Source organism: Ursus maritimus, unplaced genomic scaffold, assembly GCF_017311325.1.
Source record: "Ursus maritimus isolate PB19 unplaced genomic scaffold, ASM1731132v1 scaffold_36, whole genome shotgun sequence".
Classification (NCBI taxonomy): Eukaryota; Metazoa; Chordata; class Mammalia; order Carnivora; family Ursidae; genus Ursus; species Ursus maritimus.
In genome coordinates, this window is record NW_024426230.1 from 12,884,737 (window position 1) to 12,905,381 (window position 20,645).

General features: G+C 40.2%; 1 protein-coding gene across 2 annotated transcripts in view; it reads right to left on the reverse strand.

The window, feature by feature from the left end:
• The window catches only part of SLC25A21 (solute carrier family 25 member 21), a 471,897-nt gene that overhangs the window by 42,671 nt on the left and 408,581 nt on the right, over positions 1–20,645 (reverse strand). For both annotated transcript variants that reach the window (XR_005832048.1, XM_040620848.1), the window contains exons 4-5: positions 9,003–9,069; positions 2,423–2,482 (exon numbers count right to left, since the gene is read on the reverse strand). Coding sequence is in view for 1 of the 2 variants with exons in the window: in XM_040620848.1 (XP_040476782.1) it covers positions 2,423–2,482; positions 9,003–9,069 (127 nt within the window). In the remaining variant the exon portion in view is untranslated. The remainder of the gene's footprint in view (positions 1–2,422; positions 2,483–9,002; positions 9,070–20,645) is intronic.

Below are 20,645 nucleotides of genomic sequence, written 5' to 3' on the forward strand. Positions count from 1 at the left end.
AAAAAAAGTAATTCTTTAGTGCTGAAGCTCTCATTGCAGGAGAAGAGGGAACGCTACATACAACCAAAAGAAGAAAAAAGCCAATGAAGAACAAAGGACAGGTAACTCTTACTAGGAGTCTCTAAATTCTCCAAAGTAGAAGACTGGAAGAGAAAAGAAAAAGGAATATTCCCTAACCTTGGAACAACAGGCAAGGTGGAACAAGGGAAGATCCAGAGGGAGGTCTGGGTTCTGGTCCTGGTTCTGCCACTTCTTGGCTATGTGACCAGGGCTGCCATGTGCATTAGTTTGTGCACAGAAAAAGGTACGTGTGTGTGGATGTGTGTAGGCTGAGATCCAGCCTGCACCCCACCATCCAAGCCGGAGCCCTGGAGAGGCATCAGCCAGGACAAAGGGTGCCTTTGCGTAATTCACACAAAGGCACCACGTGTGCGAGCTGCAGCTCTGTGTCTAAATCACTGAGCCTTTTATAAGCCACGGTTTCCTCATCAGTAAAATGGAGACAATGATGTCTAATCTCCCCACCTCATAGGAGGATCAAAACAATCGGCGAAGCCCTTTGTAAAGTGCTTTACAAAAACCATTGTTCCTGTCGCACATAAACATGCCGAGGAAGAATGGGATAGTACACAGATTCAAGGAGAGGGAATAATCCATCATGTTTTCCTTTCATGCCCCTTCAGTACTACTTTAAACACATTTGCATAGGGTACCAGAGCATGTATTTTATTCATTTATCTCACACTTCTATCATGGAAGCCAAAACGTGTGTGTGCACGGGTGTGTACACACACAGACACGCACACACACACAAATACCAGTCCCAAACTCTGCTGACTGGGAAAGCTAAAATCCAGATGTTCAGGTTTTTATTACTTACTATATGCAATCTTCCAAGTAATTCACTTTTTTGTTCTTCTATAAAACTCAGCTACATTTGCTGTCAGAACTAGTGTTCAGCAGTCCCTTGTCAAAAGAATTGATCAGCTATCAGCAGATCACGTTACTTAGATGATTCCAGAGACCGGCGGTAACAGTTGGGTTCCCAGCCTCCTAGGCTTTTCATGTGCGAGCACCAGGGGACATTTAAGGGCTGTTTAAGTGTCTAGTGGTATCAAAAAGAAACTGGAATAAATGAGTTCAAGGAAAGAGAACAACTGTCTACAGTTTGCATGCATTTACTTAGAGTAGCTGGAGTGGCCAAATGCTTTTGTTTTAATTCTCAGGAGTCCAAAGGACTGCAGCGTCTCACATGGTACCAATGCTCGACACAGGAACAGCCAGCTGGCCCTCTGGAGACCATATTTTATTGTCTTTTGCTAGGAAGTTTTTAATCCTCCCCTTACCAAGAGGTTTTCAAAGTTGAGAATGACATTAAGAAAAGGCAGTGAGGCATAAAAAAAAAATCTGAGCTAGTATCAGGACTCATGCTGCCACCTCTACCACACAAGGCTATTTCGCAGTCACCTTGTTTTGGCAGGAGGCTTGGCAAGAAGTTTCTTAACAGTATCCTTCTTAGAGAAGGGGCATGTAGGTTTTAAAAAATAACAGATATTTTTTCTTGGACAGTCTACTGGGCAGAGTAAATATTCTGAAGTGAACCTTTACAAGTTAAGTAACGGCAGAGCTGAAGCCCAGAACACTGCCTCTCTGGTTGAGTTCTGAGGCCCACTGCAGCAGGAAAACTGGAGGACTTTTCTAGGTGCTGGGAGGCCCACTGTCGATTGGAGGGCCAAGGATCATTTGTTCTTCAGATATGGAGGGAGAAATCAGTGCACTTTCTCTCTCTTGGGCTCTTGTCGCACACATACTTGTAGAACCCATTTGATCACTCCAATTTGTCTTGTGAAAAGCAGCAAAGTCACCAAGAAGGAGAGGAGAGGCCCTGAGAAATGTTCACATCACCACGTGATCTCCACGTAACAGCTGAGATGCGTCATTGTAGCATCCCTGTTCTCCTCAACGACAAAAGGTCCTTCAGTCTGCATCTGCCTGCAGGGTGACCCGAGGTCCTGTATTTCCTACAGCTTGAGCAAAAGCTGGAAAAGTGACCTGTTAGGAAATGTTTTAGGCATACTGACTTCTGCATAAACACATATGCGCAGTACCTAGTATGTAAACATATGCACGTTTTGGCTTTCACAGAACCTTTGACAAATGTACTCTTTATTTTATATTCTTGACCATATCTCATATGGGTCTTTCCACACATATCACTGTTATCATAAATTCATCACTGGGAGCTATAAAATAGCCAAATTGTGAGTTATTAGGAAGATGGCTTTCAACAAGTAGCTGAACATTGAATAACTCGAATTCATATTTTAGTAGTTGGGCTTGGGGAATCAAAAGGGTTTTTGTTTCCAGATTTTGCTTTATGAAATAACTCACACACTTAAGTATAATAAATACTCTCACTTACCAATGCTGGCGACAGTGACACATATCCTAGCAATTTCTTGTACTGCTCAAAGGTGAAAAACTGTGAAACAAAACCAAACCCAGAGATTTATAACAATTTCCTGCAACAAACTCTTTAATTGGCTCAAATTAACCAGCATTTTAGAAAAATGATAAACCATCAAACACAGTTTTTAATCTGGTCTCGGGTAGTTGCTAGTGGACCTGACTTTTTACATTCACATTTTCAAATGCAACTATAATAACCTACAGAAGAGCTGATGGAATCCTTTATAGCAGTAAATGAACCATACAGCTTCCATTTACCATGACCATTTTCAGTTTCCCCAGACATCAATAGACTTCTTTTTTATGGCAGTGATTCAAAATTATAGGCAGAGAGACCTGAAATCTCTGGTCTCCTATGTTTTCTCTGTGAACTGCTTTCCCAGTGAATGCCCAGTTTTCTAACCCACTTGTAAAAGGCACCCACCCCCTTCTCATCTTTAACTTGTGCTTACATTGCTGTGTATCTCTGTTGTTCCATGAAGTTTCTAAACACTCACTGATGATGACGATGCCGCGGTAAAACAAAGACCCAATAAGGTCCTCTAGTCCATCCCAGAAACCCAATAAGGTCCTCTAGTCCATCCTAGAAATTTTCTCTGCAAATAAATTTCTATGGAGGTAAATCTCATCAGACTTCATGTAATGTGCCCCAAATACATTTCTCTCCTCTCTTTCTGTACTCTGTATTCTGGGAAACAACTCCGCTTGATCATGCTGTTTGGCTCCCGAGCGCTCTGTCAGCAGTAGCTGCCGATGTCACTGATAAGGCACAATCATAGGTCTTGCTAGGGTCTGAATTTTAAGACCCCAGGAAAGGCCTGGGAATTTTATGGTCTCAAAGGTCTTCTACTCTATTACTTTATAACCCAATAAGATGGGGGAAGAAAAAAAAGCAAATTTGGGGATCGAATAATACTCTGTTGTTAGAAAGAGGTAGTTCCATGTAGACATGGCTCTATGAGTCTCTGGGCAGCCCCAAAGTCATTATATCACCAGATAGATTTTGATTCTTTTAAAGACCCAGGAATAACTTTTGTGCCATACTTCTTTAGCTCAACTACAGATGTAGACGTTTCTAGATCAGGGATTCATTCATTTACTCATTCAACAGATATTTATTGGATGCCTCCTACAGCAGTAAATAAAGAGAAACCCCTGCCTCTTTAGTCGAACATTCTAGTGTATGGTGTCAACCCTGAAATTCTCCTGGTGTTAAAAAAAAAAGAAAACAGCATCAGCGGCCACTACTGTTTTAGTGAAACCATTAATCATGGAAGGAAAAGTGACATTGTCTTAAGCTTTACAAGTAAGTTTTTTCCTTCATTTTTATAGTCATTATCATCACTATTCTTCGACAATCACCTTGCTGGGGTTTTGATGGGAGCAGTCCTGGGACTGAATCCTGCCTATGCTACTTAGCTGTGAAAGCACGGGCAAGTCACCTGACCTTTCTAGCCCTCAAGAACATAAAACTTAACTTCTGAAATATTCCTTAAATAATAGCATTTAACTAAGATATTCTGACATGCCTGACCCAGATAGGACTTTCAGAAAATCTTAGTTTTCATTCTCTTTCTTCACTTTGGCTCATAAAGGAACCACAGTTACTTGTATCACTCACGAGAGCTTGCCGTGGTCCAGAAAACACGCCACGGCCTTTGCACGTGCTACTGCACTGAGTCCATACAACGGCATCAGGCAGCAGGTTATGGTCATGATTCTCATTTTGTAGATACATATCCTGCAGTTAGTGGGTGGAAGGACCGACTGCAAAGCCTGTGTGTGCTCTTAACCACGACACATGCTTGCTCACTGCGGAGCCGTGACTGTTAACAGCTTGGGATTCTCTGCCCTGGAGTTTTCTTGCTGCTGAGGTCTTCTTGCCTTCCCTGACCTTGGAAACCCAGAGTCCCTCAAGGCAGAAGATTTCAAACCTTTCTGAGCACAGTCTATGTAAAAAGTATTCACATAACACGCACGCACACACACACACACACGCACACACACACACACACGATGAATACAGTGTACGCTTGTGTTTATAACTGAAACAAAACATTGCTGTAAAACAGTGTTTCCCCCCCTCACTATGTGTAATGCACTATGTTTCTATTCTGTTTCATGAAAAAAATTCTGGTCATGACCCATTACATCCAGTGACCCACTAAATTGATTTTATGACTCATAGGTCATGACCTACATTTGGAAACACTGCACACTGGGTTCGAGGAAGTTCTGGGATGAATGGACCTCACAAAAGACCTCACTGCCTTTTCTCTTCCAATGAGAAGATGCGGTTTGATTTTTGTCTTTCTTTATTTCTGACTTTCTGTAGTTACAAGGGATTAAGGACCAGACTGGGACCTCAGGGGAGAAGCCTGGGGATAGGCACTTGGCCTGTCATTGTAGCAATCCTCACAGGGAGTTCCAAGTCTCCAAGTTGGGGCAATTCTATGCTTTTCTTATATCATCACTAAAACTGTGAGAAAACCAAACTACTATTAGCTGACTGGTACTCATCAGCAGCGTTGCTGGAAGCTTTTGGTGAATGGCTAGGATGAAATGATTCAGGTTCCTGGGAATAAAGAAGCCCCATAAGTCACAGTGATGAACTGTCAGTGTACTGAATTCAAAAGTCATGAAAAAAGTATTATCATATATTCCAATAAACAAATAGTGCTTCAAATAAATAAGACACTAGCTCAAGGAAGGAAAAGGTACAACCTTTTAAAATGGAGTTTCAGTAACAGTAAAAGAATGTAAATGTCATCATTCTAGTTTGAAACCAATATTTACTAAAAAATATTCATTCATTCATTCAACAAATATTTACTGAATGTCTCCCAGGTTCAAAGCTTAGAAGACATTATACCAGAACTATATTCTTAAGCACTAGTAGATGAGCTGTTATTTTAATTCCTCTCTATATGACACTACTCCTTTATGGCTTTCACGAAATTTCTCATCCACAACATTGATCAATGCATAGATGTGATATAAGTACCCTATCATACAAGATGTGAGGTTACAGTCTAAGGATAAAATTGGGGGGCTCAACACATAATAAAGCTGCCTCCCCAAAGTCATACTGATATGTAACTAAAGAGTTTTGAAAACATTCATATTCAATCAAGGTTTTGAGAATCCTGAATGTAAAATCTTGAATCCAAATGAATTGTGCCATATATAAGCTATCAACTGGAATCCTGAAATTGGTAGTCTCATGTAGGGAGAGGGGCTGCCATGTGGTCTCTGGAGAAGTGTCAGGCCGTGGCTGGGCAGGGGAGGTCGGTGCAGTTTGCCTGGTGACACAGCTCACCAGCACTTTTCCCTTTGCTTCTATTCACGCTCACTCAGCAATCTGAGGACTAACCTGACCTCCCGATGTTCTGTTCCCGGATGCAGTTAAATTACATGGAAGGAGTCTGGTCCATTTGGATCTTGCTTTTAACTACCTAAGCTGCGCTCTGACTAGGGCCAACTAGTCCCCACTACCGGGGCAAACCCTTTCTGAGTACTCCTCTCAACAACGCCCTGTGCATTTTGAGGCCCTCCGGTTTGGCTGGTGGGAACAGGTACTATCCCTGGTCCCGCATGCTGGCCAAGCACTGTTCCCCCGAATGCTCTGGACAGCTCTTTCCCAGCCTTGCTAGTTTCCTCACATGCATGCACTCATCGGTTCTCAGCTGAATATTTACGGGGTCCCTCTGAAGAGCTTATGAGCTCTCTCTCTACGTGGCTTTCTCTTTTCTGGTACCTCCATCCTGTGAACTCTAGCTGCCTTGCCCTCTCCAGCCTGCCAGTTCCATCTCAAGCCAGGGAGTACACTGGGCTCTGCTTACATTTCCTCTGTGTGCCCGGGGTCTGGAAAAACCTCTCAAGGCAGTAAGTTGGGGAGAACCATAGAGCTCATCTCATTTGTTTCCCGTCCCCATCCTTCCTTGTCTGATGTCCAGTGTCTTGAAAACTGTGGTTTCATATTTTTTGTTCATTTTTGTTGCCGTTTCAGGCAGGAGAGTAAATCTGGTCTCTGTTACTCTATCTTGGCTGGAAATGGAAGTCATGGTCTTCCAGAAACTGAATAGTAGATGCGGGAATTTTGGGAAATAGCACAGGAATGTCTCCTGTTTTAAATCAATACACTTTCTATTTCTCTCTGTTTCATTTGTGCATCTAACATTGAGAGAGCATCTAGTGTGTGTAGACACCATGACAGGTGTAGGGATGGTGGTGAACAGACAGCCTTCACAACTCCTGCTTTCTCCTGAGTCTGTTTAGCGTCAGGCAGTCCTTGAGAATCTGTCCATGGAAAAATGGTGTTTCTGGACCTGTGAATCTCAAGACTGGACCCTGGACCCTGGAACATCGTGCCTCCCATGTCTGAAGGAGCAGTTGGTCTCTTTCTGAGGTCTTTATTTCCTTTTGCTAACTGCAATACTAATTCTGTCTTAATCTGTGAAAGGTGAAGTTTCACTTATTTAGCATCAATGAGTCTTATTTTAATGATGAATCTCATTTCAAAGAATAAAGTGCAGAAAAACTTCATATTGTCTGTTTCTGATTATAATAATGATTGTAATCGAAGTGTCAGTACCGAGGAATACACACATACACACACATTCACAGACCATATATATGTGTATGTATGTATGTGTGGGTATATTTATACATATATGTATGTACGGTCTCTGAATATTTTTTCTGATGCCATACAATGAAGCAGTTTATAATGTATGAAATCATTATAATCAGATGATCGCTTTCCTCACAAATTCTAAGATAAATATCTATAAAATGAATGTTTTCATAAATTGTATTGAAAAACTAGTGCTATCCATCTGGCAAAGATACACTTAACTCCAAGTTATACTTAAAAAGCCAACGCACTTACCATATGTCTCAATAATTTTAAGGTAAAATCAACTTGAAACAAGATGTCTGGGACACATACACCATATCCAGTTGCCCAAAAGTTCATCTGTTAACCATTGTTCTGGCAGGGAGCGTTGCTTTTTTCTTAAGTAGAGACTAACTCAGTTTTGTAAAGCTCAACTTTTTTTTTTCTTACATAAAAGACTGTTCAACACTGATAAACTTTAATCCTCTTCAAATTTAAATTAAATTGTCTCCAATGTATAGTATTAAGGAAAAATATTCCAGGAAAAACTTTAATTATAGTTTACTCTATTTATCCATGTAAAACACTGAACAAATGAATATATTATTCCACGGAGACAAAGTGACTTTCCTTTTGAAAAGGAACTCTGCTCTGTTTGTTTACTTGGGCAATCTTTTATCAAGTGAAGCCATTTCATAATTCAATTCAGCCCTCTTGTGTACTTTGGTGAACTTTTTCCAGATTCTCTACTGCGATTCAGATCCTTATAATGAAATTTGTATTGAACTAATAACACAAAATCACAAAAACTATGGCAACAAAGGGGACGAATTTATAGAGAAAGTATGTTTTAAAGCTTTGTTTTTTGAATTCTAGACCTGAATTAAATCCTATGAAATTACTATTTTGACAGAATGTAGAAGTATGGTGTCTGTGAATATATGTTGGTTATTTTATTATAAATTTTAACTTAGTCAACCTCTTAGCTTACTGAGCAAAAGTATAGAAATTGTCCCATCTTACCTGTCAGGAACATTGGGAATACAAATTGAGTAATGTATCTGAAAAAAGCTTTATGTCATTAGTTGGAAAGGAAGCCTTTTGGTCTAAGGGTATGTTATCCTTCTATGGAAAGACAAAGCCATATTTGGTGAAGCCAGTGTGGGGGCAGGGGCACTGCCAGCCAGAGTCACTGTGATCGGGACTTCTGTCCAAAAGAACATTGAAAGGAGTGATCAGATTTAGTTCTTTGTTCCCCGGAGGTCCTGCCAGATCTCTGTGTTCCTATCCAGACACTGAACCGGCAAATAGTACATAAACTCCATAGTTATGTGGTTAAAGAATGGAAATCAGCATAGTGGAAGTAATAATTTTGTAAAAACCAGAATAGAGAATTTTAACAGAGGAGACCAGGGAAGCAAATGAAGTTAGCATGCCAAATAAATGTGTTCTACGCGAATCATGTACAAAGTAATGTAGTGTATTAGTTTGCTCTGTTCATAAAATGGAACTGATTTAGGGAAAAAGGTTTTTCTACCACTCTTCCCTCCTCTCCTCTCCCTCTCTCTTTAATAATTATTGCTCCTAAGGAAAATTGATGAATTGCTTTGAGAAAAAAAGTTATTTTGTGGCTGCTGTGGTTCAATTACGTGACTTTCATTCACCACTGTACTTTTTGTATAATTTCCTCATCAGAAGGGAGTGCCTTTACCTGAAAAAAGATCCATAAACCAATATTTGAAAGAGTGACCCAGCCTAATTATAATAAAAGTTATGCTATAATTTCCACATTAAATTTTAAATTATCTTATCTTTAATTCACATTAACGTCCCATAGATTGTTGTGGGATGTTTTAGGGCTGAAGTTGTTACTGCAGTCTTATTTTCACTTGGTGGAAAGGTTAACAATGCTTACCTTCACTGCTCTTTTTGGTGTTTCAGCCAAGATTGGTGGCAGAATCCCCTTGTAAAAACCAAACAACCTATTGGAGAAATAAAAGATTTTAAGTAAAGGAATCAGGAAACAGGTAATTCTGCCTCTGTTTATGGATAAAGCAACTAATCTAAAGTATCCCCAATTATTCAATGTAGTACACCAATCATGAAGTCTTCCTTCGTTTTAATTCTGAAGTGCAGAGATTATATTTGCTGCAACATGGACGGCACTGGAGGAGATAATGCTAAGTGAAATAAGTCAAGCAGAGAAAGACAATTATATGATTTCTCTCATCTATGGAACATAAGAACTAGGAAGATCGGCAGGGGAAGAAAGGGATAAAGAAAGGGGGTAATCAGAAGGGGGAATGAAATATGAGAGACTATGGACTATGAGAAACAAACTGAGGGCCTCAGAGAGGAGGGGAGTGGGGGAATGGGATAGGCTGGTGATGGGTAGTAAGGAGGGCACGTATTGCATGGTGCACTGGGTGTTATACGCAACTAATGAATCATCGAGCTTTACATCGGAAACCGGGGATGTACTGTATGGTGACTAACATAATATAATAAAAAATCATTAAAAAAATAAAGTGCAGAGATTATGAATTTTACATTTATTAACACTATGAAATTCAGAAGAATAAATGGTACTGAGACTGGAATCCCCTGAGTACATTGCTAAACACTACGAGTTGCACATTAAGGATGAACTTGACCTTCCTCAGTCTAAAGAATCTTGAATTTATTTTCTCAGGTGTGTGGTAGGTAGCTTCAAGCTGTCTACAGTTTAGCATTTCCTCCCTTGTAACCAAATGAGGTTAGGGTTATACCTGAGCCTGCTAGACTGGAATTTTCTGCGCTAACAAGGGGCACAAATCCTTAATTTCAGCTTTACTAACACAAGGGAACTAACAAGCTCTACGGCTGTGAAAACTGGGCTCCCAGCCCTATCCTGAGTTAGTCATGATTTTTTTAACTTCACTGATGGAGATAGAACGTCAGGGACATATGTTGCTGACAGAAGAAATGTCAAACTTCCTTGCTGATATAGTCTTACAGGGCCTGGGACAACTGTCGTTGTCAATGTTGAGGGACTTATCACATACTCAAATGTTTTTAGAAACAAAAACAAAAACAAAAAACAAAACCAAGAATGAGCGCCATATGCTTATGATAAGGTTCATAAAATGTCACCACTTATTTCATATTAGATTTTAAGATTCAAAATTTTAAATTTGTCTGCCCTGGAAAAAGATATATACGGCATATACTCATTTTAGACCTGAAATACATAAGTAGAATATTCCTCATTATTTTCTGAGATAATTCAGCTTTCCTGATGAACCCACACGTGACTGCAGAAAAAGGCAGGACTCGATGTGTCTGTATTTTAGGATGTTCATTTAACATGGGGCTCGAGCTTCTCTGATTGACCTCTCAAGCTTCACTCCAACTTCCTTAAAGTGCTTCTAGAACAAGAAAGTTAAGAATTTATATATACTAATCCACTCTGCTACCCAATCCAATGTGGTGATCTCTTGTTTTTCCTTGATTCACTGGCGTACAAAGCACACTTCAGTTAGGGAAGCAAAGGACTTGTTTCATAGCTTCTAAATTGTTAGCTTCTTGAGGGCTGAGTGTGCATTAGTGTGCTTACCCCAGAGTCTTCTCTGTGTGTGAATATGTAACCAGGATACAAACGTTCGTTAAGCATGTGGATTTTGTGAAGGGGAAGAAAGGAATCAAATGATCCCTTGATATGGGCTTACTCTACCCAGTATTTTTGACATAATGGATAGTGCTAGCAGACATATGATTTGAAGAACTATGGGAATTCATGCTCCCACCTCGTTTCCATTCCAATTTCAACTACTAATGCCTGAAATTCACTTACAAAATTCAAATACCACCCTTTATCATTGAAATGTCATTATAAATTAATCATTACATAATTTTCAGTATAAGAGTGATTAAGCATAGGCTCGGCCTTCCCAGAAGATAAATGTGATTTTCCTGAATAGAAGTTCTATATTTATAATGAAAGATTTATGAGTTCTGTTCTTTCTGTGATTTTTCTGTATCTGGAAGATTACATCTGGTTTTTGGGGAAAAAATTAAGAAGAACATTAAAGTAAGTAAAGCTTCTAGAACAGAGTGTCCCTGTTAATAATAGAGGTACTTGAAATCCCATACAACAGAGAACAGTTATAGGAAGAACAGTCGTTCAGCCTGGAGAAGAACAATCACAGGGAGTAACATGATGAACGTGATTGATTTCTTGAAAAGTGAGCATGTAGGAAAGAAATTCAACTTTTCTGTTTGTTTCCAGATTGTAGAACTAGGACCAACAGGTGGAAGCAACAAGAAAAGACACATTATTCGTCCAGTAGGAGCTTAATACAAGGAAGTACTCTTAATAGAACTACCTACAGATAGAATGGGCTGTCTTGAAAAATAATCAATTCTCCTTCATGGTATGTGGCCAAGCACTCTGGAAGGCCCTTTGTCATGGATGCCAGAGATGGGATGTATACAGCAATGGATGAACTTAATGGCCCTCAGGATTTGTCTACTCCAACCCTCAGATTTTGTTGCTCTAAGAAAAATAACAGGAGGATATGGGAAAGTGCTTTCCTGAAGAGACAAAATCTGCCTTAACTGCAAACTTTTGCCTAAAGTAGAGCACTGCTTTTCTGGAGGAGGACAGAAATCTTCTAAGTAACACAGAAGGTCTTCATTTTAAAAATGATGGGAAAAAATATTAAAAAGAGGTGTAAGGCAGGAGGGAAGAGAGGCAGCTGGGAGAACCATAAGGATTTAATCTGAAAAGAGCTGGGAGGTCCAGAGCCCTCTGCTTCAAGTTGTCTATGCTTCCTTGATGCGCCCTCCTTCCCTTCTCTCTGCTCTGTTCCTTTCATGTGTAATCATCCCCACCGCCCCAACTCCCTGCGACCGCCTCCAGCCGTCCCACCATCCTGAACTTTCTAACAGTGAATGAACAGCTTTAATGGGAAATTCTCAAGGACCATAGGCAGCCTTTGCTGGAAAATGGGAGGCTAGATCCTTGCACTGTTTTCACAGTATAGCCTAGCAATAGTGGACATCTACAGAATAGTCAGGCCAGCACCTCTTCTGTTGAGAACTGCCCCACCCAATTTTTTAAAACATTGGAGCCAACACATTAGTATAATATGATACTACTTGCATGCAGTTGGTTGATTGGGCACCTCACCAAATGGATCCAAATGGTGTTCTGTCTCTTTGCCCCAGTTAATCTGATCCAAGTTAGACCTAGCAGAGTTTTTCTCCAGGATTTGGGAATTAGAACTGAAAAGGTCAAGTCTCACTCTGTGTGGTTGAAGCTCGAAGACAGAAAACTAGCGTATCAGTGACAGTCACATTTTCTGTCTTTTGGAGAGTCAATCTGCAGTGATAAAAAAGAAGGAAGCTACTATTCAGGGAAACGCAGAAGCAAGATGGAGAAGAGTTCTGGTACTGTGAGTATGACCTTCTGTCAGCAATTTTTTACCCTTAGTTACATCTCAACGCTTCTTGCAAATTGGCATTTCTCTTTGCTTTTCATTCTTTGAGATACCCAGTATCATTTAGAATAAATTCCTTTTTTCAACCTAAATAATTTTGAGTTGTGTTTATTACTTACCAGTCCAAAGTCCTGGATCTAGAAAGTAAGCCTCATGGGCCCTACAGTCAAAGTGGTTGCCACAGGACCTCCATGCCACGCCCTCTCCCATGAAGAGCCTTTTGTCAGTGAAGATTGGCACTTGGGCCAGTCAGAAGAGTCACACCCAAAATTCGAGAAAGAGAATGTGGTGGGCAAGGGTGCAAGCTGACGATTCTTGATTGATTAGATAATTACTGGAAGCTTTCCCAAGGTAAAGTATGAAATACAGATTCTTAAAAAACAAAAAAAGAATTGTAATGTTTTATGAAGGAGATACTTTTTTTTTTTCTGCTAAAGAACTAATGTTTATACCCACATGCACTGTTCACTTTGCCAAATTTTCTGCCTTCATGTAGTTTTGGCTTGAAATACAGAGCATGTGGCTTAGGAGGACAATAACTAGGGACGTTAAGAGATTTGTGACACCCATATCAACATGCTTTATCTTGCTTACTTCTCAAGAAGCAGACTGACACACTCAGTCTACTCCCTAGATGAATGGAAACGAATTCTAATGTGTATGTGGCATTAATAGCCACTCTTTTCCCTGAAAAGACAGTCAAGCCACCATTCTGGCTTTCAGTTTTGACCAACACCAAGCCAACCGGAGAACTCTTTGGAAGATGCTCCAGACGCAATGCAAGACCTCTCTCAACAAGATGGTATGTACTATACGACAGGCCTCACGGTTTGTTTCTCAAAGCTGTTACTTCTAGAAGTTGTGAATTTGATTTTAATTATCCTGTGTAGGAAAACGTTAACTTGGATGTTTATGGACTTTTGTTGATATTGATATAAGTAAAAACAGTCAAAATTTGTTGAAAGCTTACTATGTACTAGGCACTCTGTTAAGAATAAATGTATGTAGGCAGATGGCCATATTTTAATCTCCTTCAACGTTCACAACAATCTTTTGAAGATGGTATGATTATTTTCTCTTCATTTTGCAGGTGAGGACTACTGTCACATCACCGCCAAACACAGTGACTGAAATCAAGTTCCGTTGTCCTCATAGTCCATGTCCTTGACCACTGGGCTACACTCTATTGCAATTCTTCTTGAAATAAATTTATTTCCATAAACATTTTTGAAAAGTTATTTATGTTGCAAAAATGTCTTACCACTACTTATTTTAGGAAAAATCAGAAATGGCAATCAAAAATCAGTTTTTTAGTCCCATTTCCATTCAGTTCTGTTTTAAAGTAATGTGAAACACTATTTGTATAACTGATTGATCTGGGCTGAGATGAACAAGATCATTTTTTTGTGAAAGCTTTTGGGTTGTTGCGTATTTTCTAGTTTTATCAGAATGAGAAAAAAAAAGTACGCCCAAATGTTTTTCCCCCTCAGGATAACTTTTGTCCTTACAAGGAATACCAGGATAATACTGTCAGTGTGGAAGAAAAACAATGCTTCAGTAATACGGTAAAAAACTGAAATATTGATGCTCTATATTAAAGTAAAAACTGTTATTATCCAAAAAAGTCAGTGGGGAGAACTGTTGGTTGCTCACCCAATAGATATCCATAGATATCCCTCTTTGTTCCTTGGGGTGCAAGTATTCACCATGCCCTGTACTCAGGGAAGAAACCCCTTCTCTAGCCCAGGGGTGAAGCAGCATTCTTCAAGCCAACCATGGTGGTCCCAGTCCCTTGCTGGTGAATCCTGTCACATTCATGGACATATGATCCAAACCTAGCCCATGAGACCAGTGGTGGGAAGAGGGGGAATGTATGTTGGAAGTCCTGGATTTCTGGCCTAAGGAAAAGAGGAACATGGAAAGAAAAGTCCTTCTTTTTTGCTAGTTGTTGTGCTATCTGCATGAGACGCCTGTGTGCTGCATTCAGATGAGAGATCATCGCCCACAAACTGAAGAAGGCCAGCACAAAGACGGGAAGGACCTGGATCTCAATGACATTATCGGGCTGCCGAATTAGTCAATCCCAGCAATCTGCCTCCAGATTTCTGGTTAGGTGAAATTAAAAATACATCGTTACTATCTGAGTTGCTTTCAACTACGTCTTCCATTAACCTATGGCTAAAAAGAATTTGAGAAAGATATGTACAATGCATTTTTGATTTTCACTAGCAAATAGCCTTTAACACCCCGTTTCTGAAAAAGCCTTAAAATAGAATTCTTCAATCATAATTATAGTGACCACAGTTGTTGAATGTTAAGCAAAGCATTTAGAAGAAGACCGTGAGAACCATTTTGAGAAATGGTTTTAGATGATTTCTTTCAGGAGCCCATCATACATTAAAACCCTGTCCTATTCAGATGATTACCTATGAAGGAACCCCATACCACACATGGAAAAGTTCATAAGCAAATATCGGATGGGGTTCCAGGTCTCCAAAGCCATTAATGGTGGTTCGTAGACTAATGAGAGCTGTTGTTCAGAAACGTAAGTAGATACAGAGCACGACAATATTGGGTCACATTTGTTTTTCATTGTATAATCAAAACAGGCCTTGTATTACTTATGTACATCTATAAAACGAAGATCAAAACTGCGTTGCACGTGTTCCTCGCTCAAAGACACAGCTCATACATAGCTTATTTGAAATACAGATTTGTGCCAAGCCCCACAAAATAATTTTACCCCTCATTTCCCCCACCCCCACTTTTAAAGTGCGAAGCTATTTTAACATATTGGGTGGCTCCAAGGTCATAGACCAATCAATGAAAAGATGCTGATTGTATGAAGCAAGGAGATGTGGAATTTCCTTTGAGTTCCAGTTTGTGTCCCGTCTTGGTGGTTCATTTATGGCGAGTCAAACCCTTGAAGAAGCCTTCCTGCTGTCTCTCATTAGTAGGCTCTAATTTTAGGTTACCTTGTTTAAGGTCCAAACTTTAGACGCCCAAAGAGACTAGACAGATCCTTAATTAAACATCTTGTACCTGACATCTTTAGTCCATTTGGATGGCTGAAAAAAAGTTACTGGCTTTCAGTCAGCTACTGAAATTTGAAGACGTTGTGGTAAATAATGGGTAGACAGGACAGGGCTTAACATTCTCAAAATTTGACTCAGGTAAAGAAACCAAAAAGGAGTGGAAAAATCACATGTTCTGTCTGCCCCTCCTTTTTTCCTTCTGAGTCACCCCCTTGTTGGTTTTGCTGTTTTTTTTCTAATTTAGTATGTAGAAAATGTTTGTTTGGAAGTCATTTGTACCGTGCAGTTGGACTGCTCCTACAGGCAGGCTGGGAAATTTCCGAAGTTGTCGGGCTAGTACGCAGGACTTTGGTGTTAGGAAAAACAACATGGAATCTTTTCTTCTTTGTGGCCCTCAGGGAGAGAGGGAAAAGTGTAGCTGCTTCAGAACCGACCTGAGAGGGAGTTAAACCCTGTTGTCCATCAGAAAGGTTGTCAGAAAACTCAACTGATAGGTTACTGAGAAAACGAGTGTAAGAAAACCGTGAATAAAATGTCTTCCCGCCAACTCTACTGCCAATGGAAACTGAGGCTTTTCCTGGTTGTCAGAGACGAAGTGCTTTGGGGCCCAAACTGCTGAGACTCATAACCGAGGTCCAGCAACCGTAACACTGAATGCCAGGATCGAGGTGCACATCATCCAAGCCTGAACAGGCCAATTAAAGAAACGATTTCCAAGTTTTAAAGCCATTTTCAAAGCCACCTGCAGCACACTCACACGCAGCCTGAGAAGGATGCTTTCACCTGGATCCCAGGTCTTTGCCAAAAACCTGGCATTCACTTAGTGTCCAGAGCAGCAATAATACTCACCGGTGAAGCATGAAATAGGAACGACAGGGAAAGTGACACCAGATCCCCAGTTGGGGAAATTGGAAAGCATTAACACGTCTGTGTACCTAACAGAGCACAATTACTACATTTTATTTTGTTTCAACAGTCAGAACCTAAATGAACATCACCATTCAGTTCTGTTCTGGGCAAAGATCCAAGCTCATCTTTGGTACAGTTGATTTTGAAGCCTTACAGTCAATCATATCTTCACAATTTGTTCTTCTTCCAGGCTTCAGGCATCCTCCTGATTTCCATTTCTTGTTTGGAAGCCTTGAGTCATCTGCTCTGGCAACATGACCAACCCAAATCAGTCATTTTCTCCAAATTACATTGAAATCGGGATCCTGCTAGTTTGTTTTCTTCCTCCTTCTTTCTTTCACATAATTTTCCCTTCAAGGATCTCCTCTTTCTTCCGCTGTTGTCAAGTCCAAGTTTCTTACCCACATGCTGTAGCTCTGTAATTAAAACAATGAGGGCGGCCCTCGGCCCTGGGTTGTGAGTGCAAGGCTCCTACAGCCCGATGGGCCATGGTATCCCAGGGCAGAGTTCTGGCCCTGACACTACACCTTTAGGGCATCATTCTGACATCATTTCTACTCCACAAGTCTCAGTGGTTCGCGGAATCCAAATGAAAGAGTGGAGCTTCATGGCTCTGTTATTTGAATTACGCAGAATCTGCGATCTGAAGTTCACAAATTTGCATGCATCTTCGGGCCATTTTCATCTAAGCAACAGAGAGAGAGAAAACTATGCATCCTTCAAAGGAGAGGAAAAACAGCTTAAAAAGACCGAGTGACACAGATTCGGCTTTTAAAATCAGCAACTGAACTTCAAGGAAGTGCACCCTCACAAAAGTTTTAGCTAACATCGTAACATAAGACTAACACAAGTTTTTCCTCCTTCAACTCCTATCAGGTCTTCAGGCACAAACAATATAGTTATTATTTTTCATTACAGAGAATTAATTGAACTAAGTTTCTGCATATGGTCCTTGGATATATTTGTTAGCCCAAACCATGCCACTTTCATTATATGCTGTATGGAGGGTTTCTTTAAAGTTTTCCTGAACACCCGTTTTTCCCTGAACTTTTAGTGGGATTCTACCACGTCAATTAAACTTTGTTGACATGTCTAAAATAAACTACAACTTTGATTTTCTAAGATACAGAAAAATTAGTTTAGCTGTCAGTACCATTTAGGAGGTAGTTCTGTGGCTCGATTCCCTGGAAAGTTGGCTGGGTGCTCGACGCACTAAACACGTTGCACAGCTCAGCCCAAGGAAGGCATTAGCGTGATATAAGAACCAGAACCCTGATGGAAAACGCTAAGGAAAGAAAGCAAAAAAGATATTCGAGAAGTGATTGAAGCAAATAATGTGGGTACAGTGTGGTGTTAATTGCTCCATTAATCTATAAGTGAAGAGACTGCACAAAAAGTGTATTAATATTCAGTGACAGCACATTGCCTTGCTTATAAAGATAAACACGTTTCCATTAGGAAATAGGAATCATTTAAGGGCAGTCTTTGACTCGTGCGGATGGCAACTATGTAGAAAAGGACTAACAAACAAACGAACGAACAGACAAAACCTCCAAACCAACCAAAGCAACACAATTTCTTGGAGTGAGACTGAAAGTCAGGGAAGAAGTCCCGATCGGGGACTCAAAAGCTCTTCACCGGCAGCTCTCTGCTAAACAGGGCCCGCTGAGGGGATTCCTTGCTTCATCCTACTAACCCCACCTCACCAATCCTCATTTTTTTTTTTTTACTTCCTCTGTTTCTAATTTCTGCCCTTCCCATTCCTGAAGTAACTATCTTTCATTTATTCATTCACTCATTCTTTCAATATACTCTGTTCCAAGCACGAGGCTGAACACGTGTTTGTAGGGTCAAATGTTGATACAGTGGTCCCATTGTCCCCATACCAATTAAGACCTTAATTTTCTTCAAGAAGTCTTCTCTGAGATAGTGGACAGAATCTTGATATTGCAATTACCCCCAATACTTAACCAAGATGTTGCCTTTCATCTTACATTATGTGCTTAGCACACACTAACACTCAGATAACATATGTTGAATATAGCTATATTCAAATGAGAAATGTATATACTTACGCATATACACCTATACATATATACAGGCATGTATATAGATCCATGTACACAGACACGACCCAGACACGATCCATATTAATAGTCTGAATGACTTGTATATTTTTAACTGAATAGAGTATGCATTAGACACATGATTACCATGTTTAATCCAGGTTATAAACTGCTTGACAATGGCCACTCCTGTTCTTTATCACCACCCTCTGGCATTTAGCATTAATTCGATGCTACCTGTCAGTAAAGCAACATGATACAGTGGGCAGGAGTGTGGGCTCTGGAGCCACACTCCCTGGGTTTGAATTCTGGCTCAATTATATGTTAGCTGTTTACCCAGCATGAAAAACCTTTGGCACAAAAGGTGAGCAAATTAATTCCAAAGCAGTACTGCCAGAATAGAGATTTTTTTTTTTTAAATGTCAGCTCTCTCTACAAGTGCTTATGAAAATGAGTTGGTACATTGTTGTAATAAGTAGACCAATTTAACAGCTTGACCTAGCAGGGCTATGTATGACCACAGCTGGAGCAGAAAGCCTCAGAATTCAGAGATGTCCTTCACAAATAGAACCTTACCTAAGTGTATGACGCGGTACCTTAGGAATTCATGCCCTGTTGTGGAATTCTGCTGCAATCAATTTATACATATTTGAGGCCAAAGATGTTGTGCACTAAATGCACTGAGCAGGCTGCTCCCAAAGTGTAAGTCACATTTAGAAATTCATTAACTCTTTATGGCTGCCAGTTATTACAGTAGGCTCCAAAATTAATTTCTTGAGGTGCCCCCTAGTGGTATTGGAGTTAAATGCAACTCAACAATTGTCTCAACCCTAATGAAGGAAGCCTTGGACCAGAGCATTTTGTAGGTTACAAACTACAATCTGATTTAACAGACCTTCATTTCACTACATTAGGTTCCAAAGGAATAGTATTATAACAGCTTGGAATTCTACTGCAATTGAGACTACTGAGAGAAACTTTAGAAACAAAAATAGTGATCACTGTGCTAAATGCTTTGCAATTATCATCCCATTCAATTCTTACGTGAAATAGATTCCACTCTTTCCATTTCATAGGCAAATACCAGCGAGACTTAGAGATGTTAGCCACTTTCTCTCTAGTGAAACTGGAAGAGTTGGGATAAGAACACAAGTCTACTTGACTCCCAAACCTCTGCTGTTGAGCACTCTGCTTGATTCTGTGTTCTCAGGTTGAGCCAGTGTCAATCCACTGGGAACTGTTGCTCCACCTCCGCTCTAGTGCTCCTTCCGTGACTGTGTCTCTAGTGCTCGGGCCCCGGTCTCTGCCTAGTTGGCTAAAATGCTGGGTTTTGAATGGAGGAATAGCTGAGCCAAGGTTTGTGGCCTCCTTTGTCATCCACAGGTCCTTACACCAGTTTTTTAAGTGCCTGAATTTTTACATAACTTACTAAAACACAGGTTAAATGAGTAGTCACCAGGCTTTCTGGATGCAGTAAGTAAAAGTCCATATGTACTTTATGGACTCATGGATGTGCACAGTCTTCCAGATAGCTTTGAAAAAATTTCCCTTCATATCACATTATTGTCAGTGAGTAATCAAGGGTGAACTATTTTCCTAACTCCTGCAGTCAATGTCCTAAGAAACTACAAGTTGGATAAGTTACATAGAACTCAAGACATTTAAAAAACAATGCAGAAGATAATCCTAGGACTTAGTGTCTGGACCTTGTCTACCTCTTCCCAGTGATTTCATCCTGTCCTACTAATTTAATTACCTTCCTTATGTAGATAACTGTCATATATCTCCAGTTCTTCTAGTCACCTACTCAACATCTCCACTTGGATATGTAAATGGGATGTCAAAATTAGCATGTTCAAAATGGATTCCTGATTCTTCCTCCACAAACCTGTTCTATCTACAATATTCTCCAGATCAGTTTATAGCAACTCCATCTTTCCAGTTACTCAGGCCAGAAACTTGGAAAGCATATACTTTAGTCGAGTTCTTGCTTTCTCTTATTCATCTCTGTTTTTCTGGTCCAAGCCCTGGTCATATGTCACTTGAACCATTGTGATAGGCTCTTAAA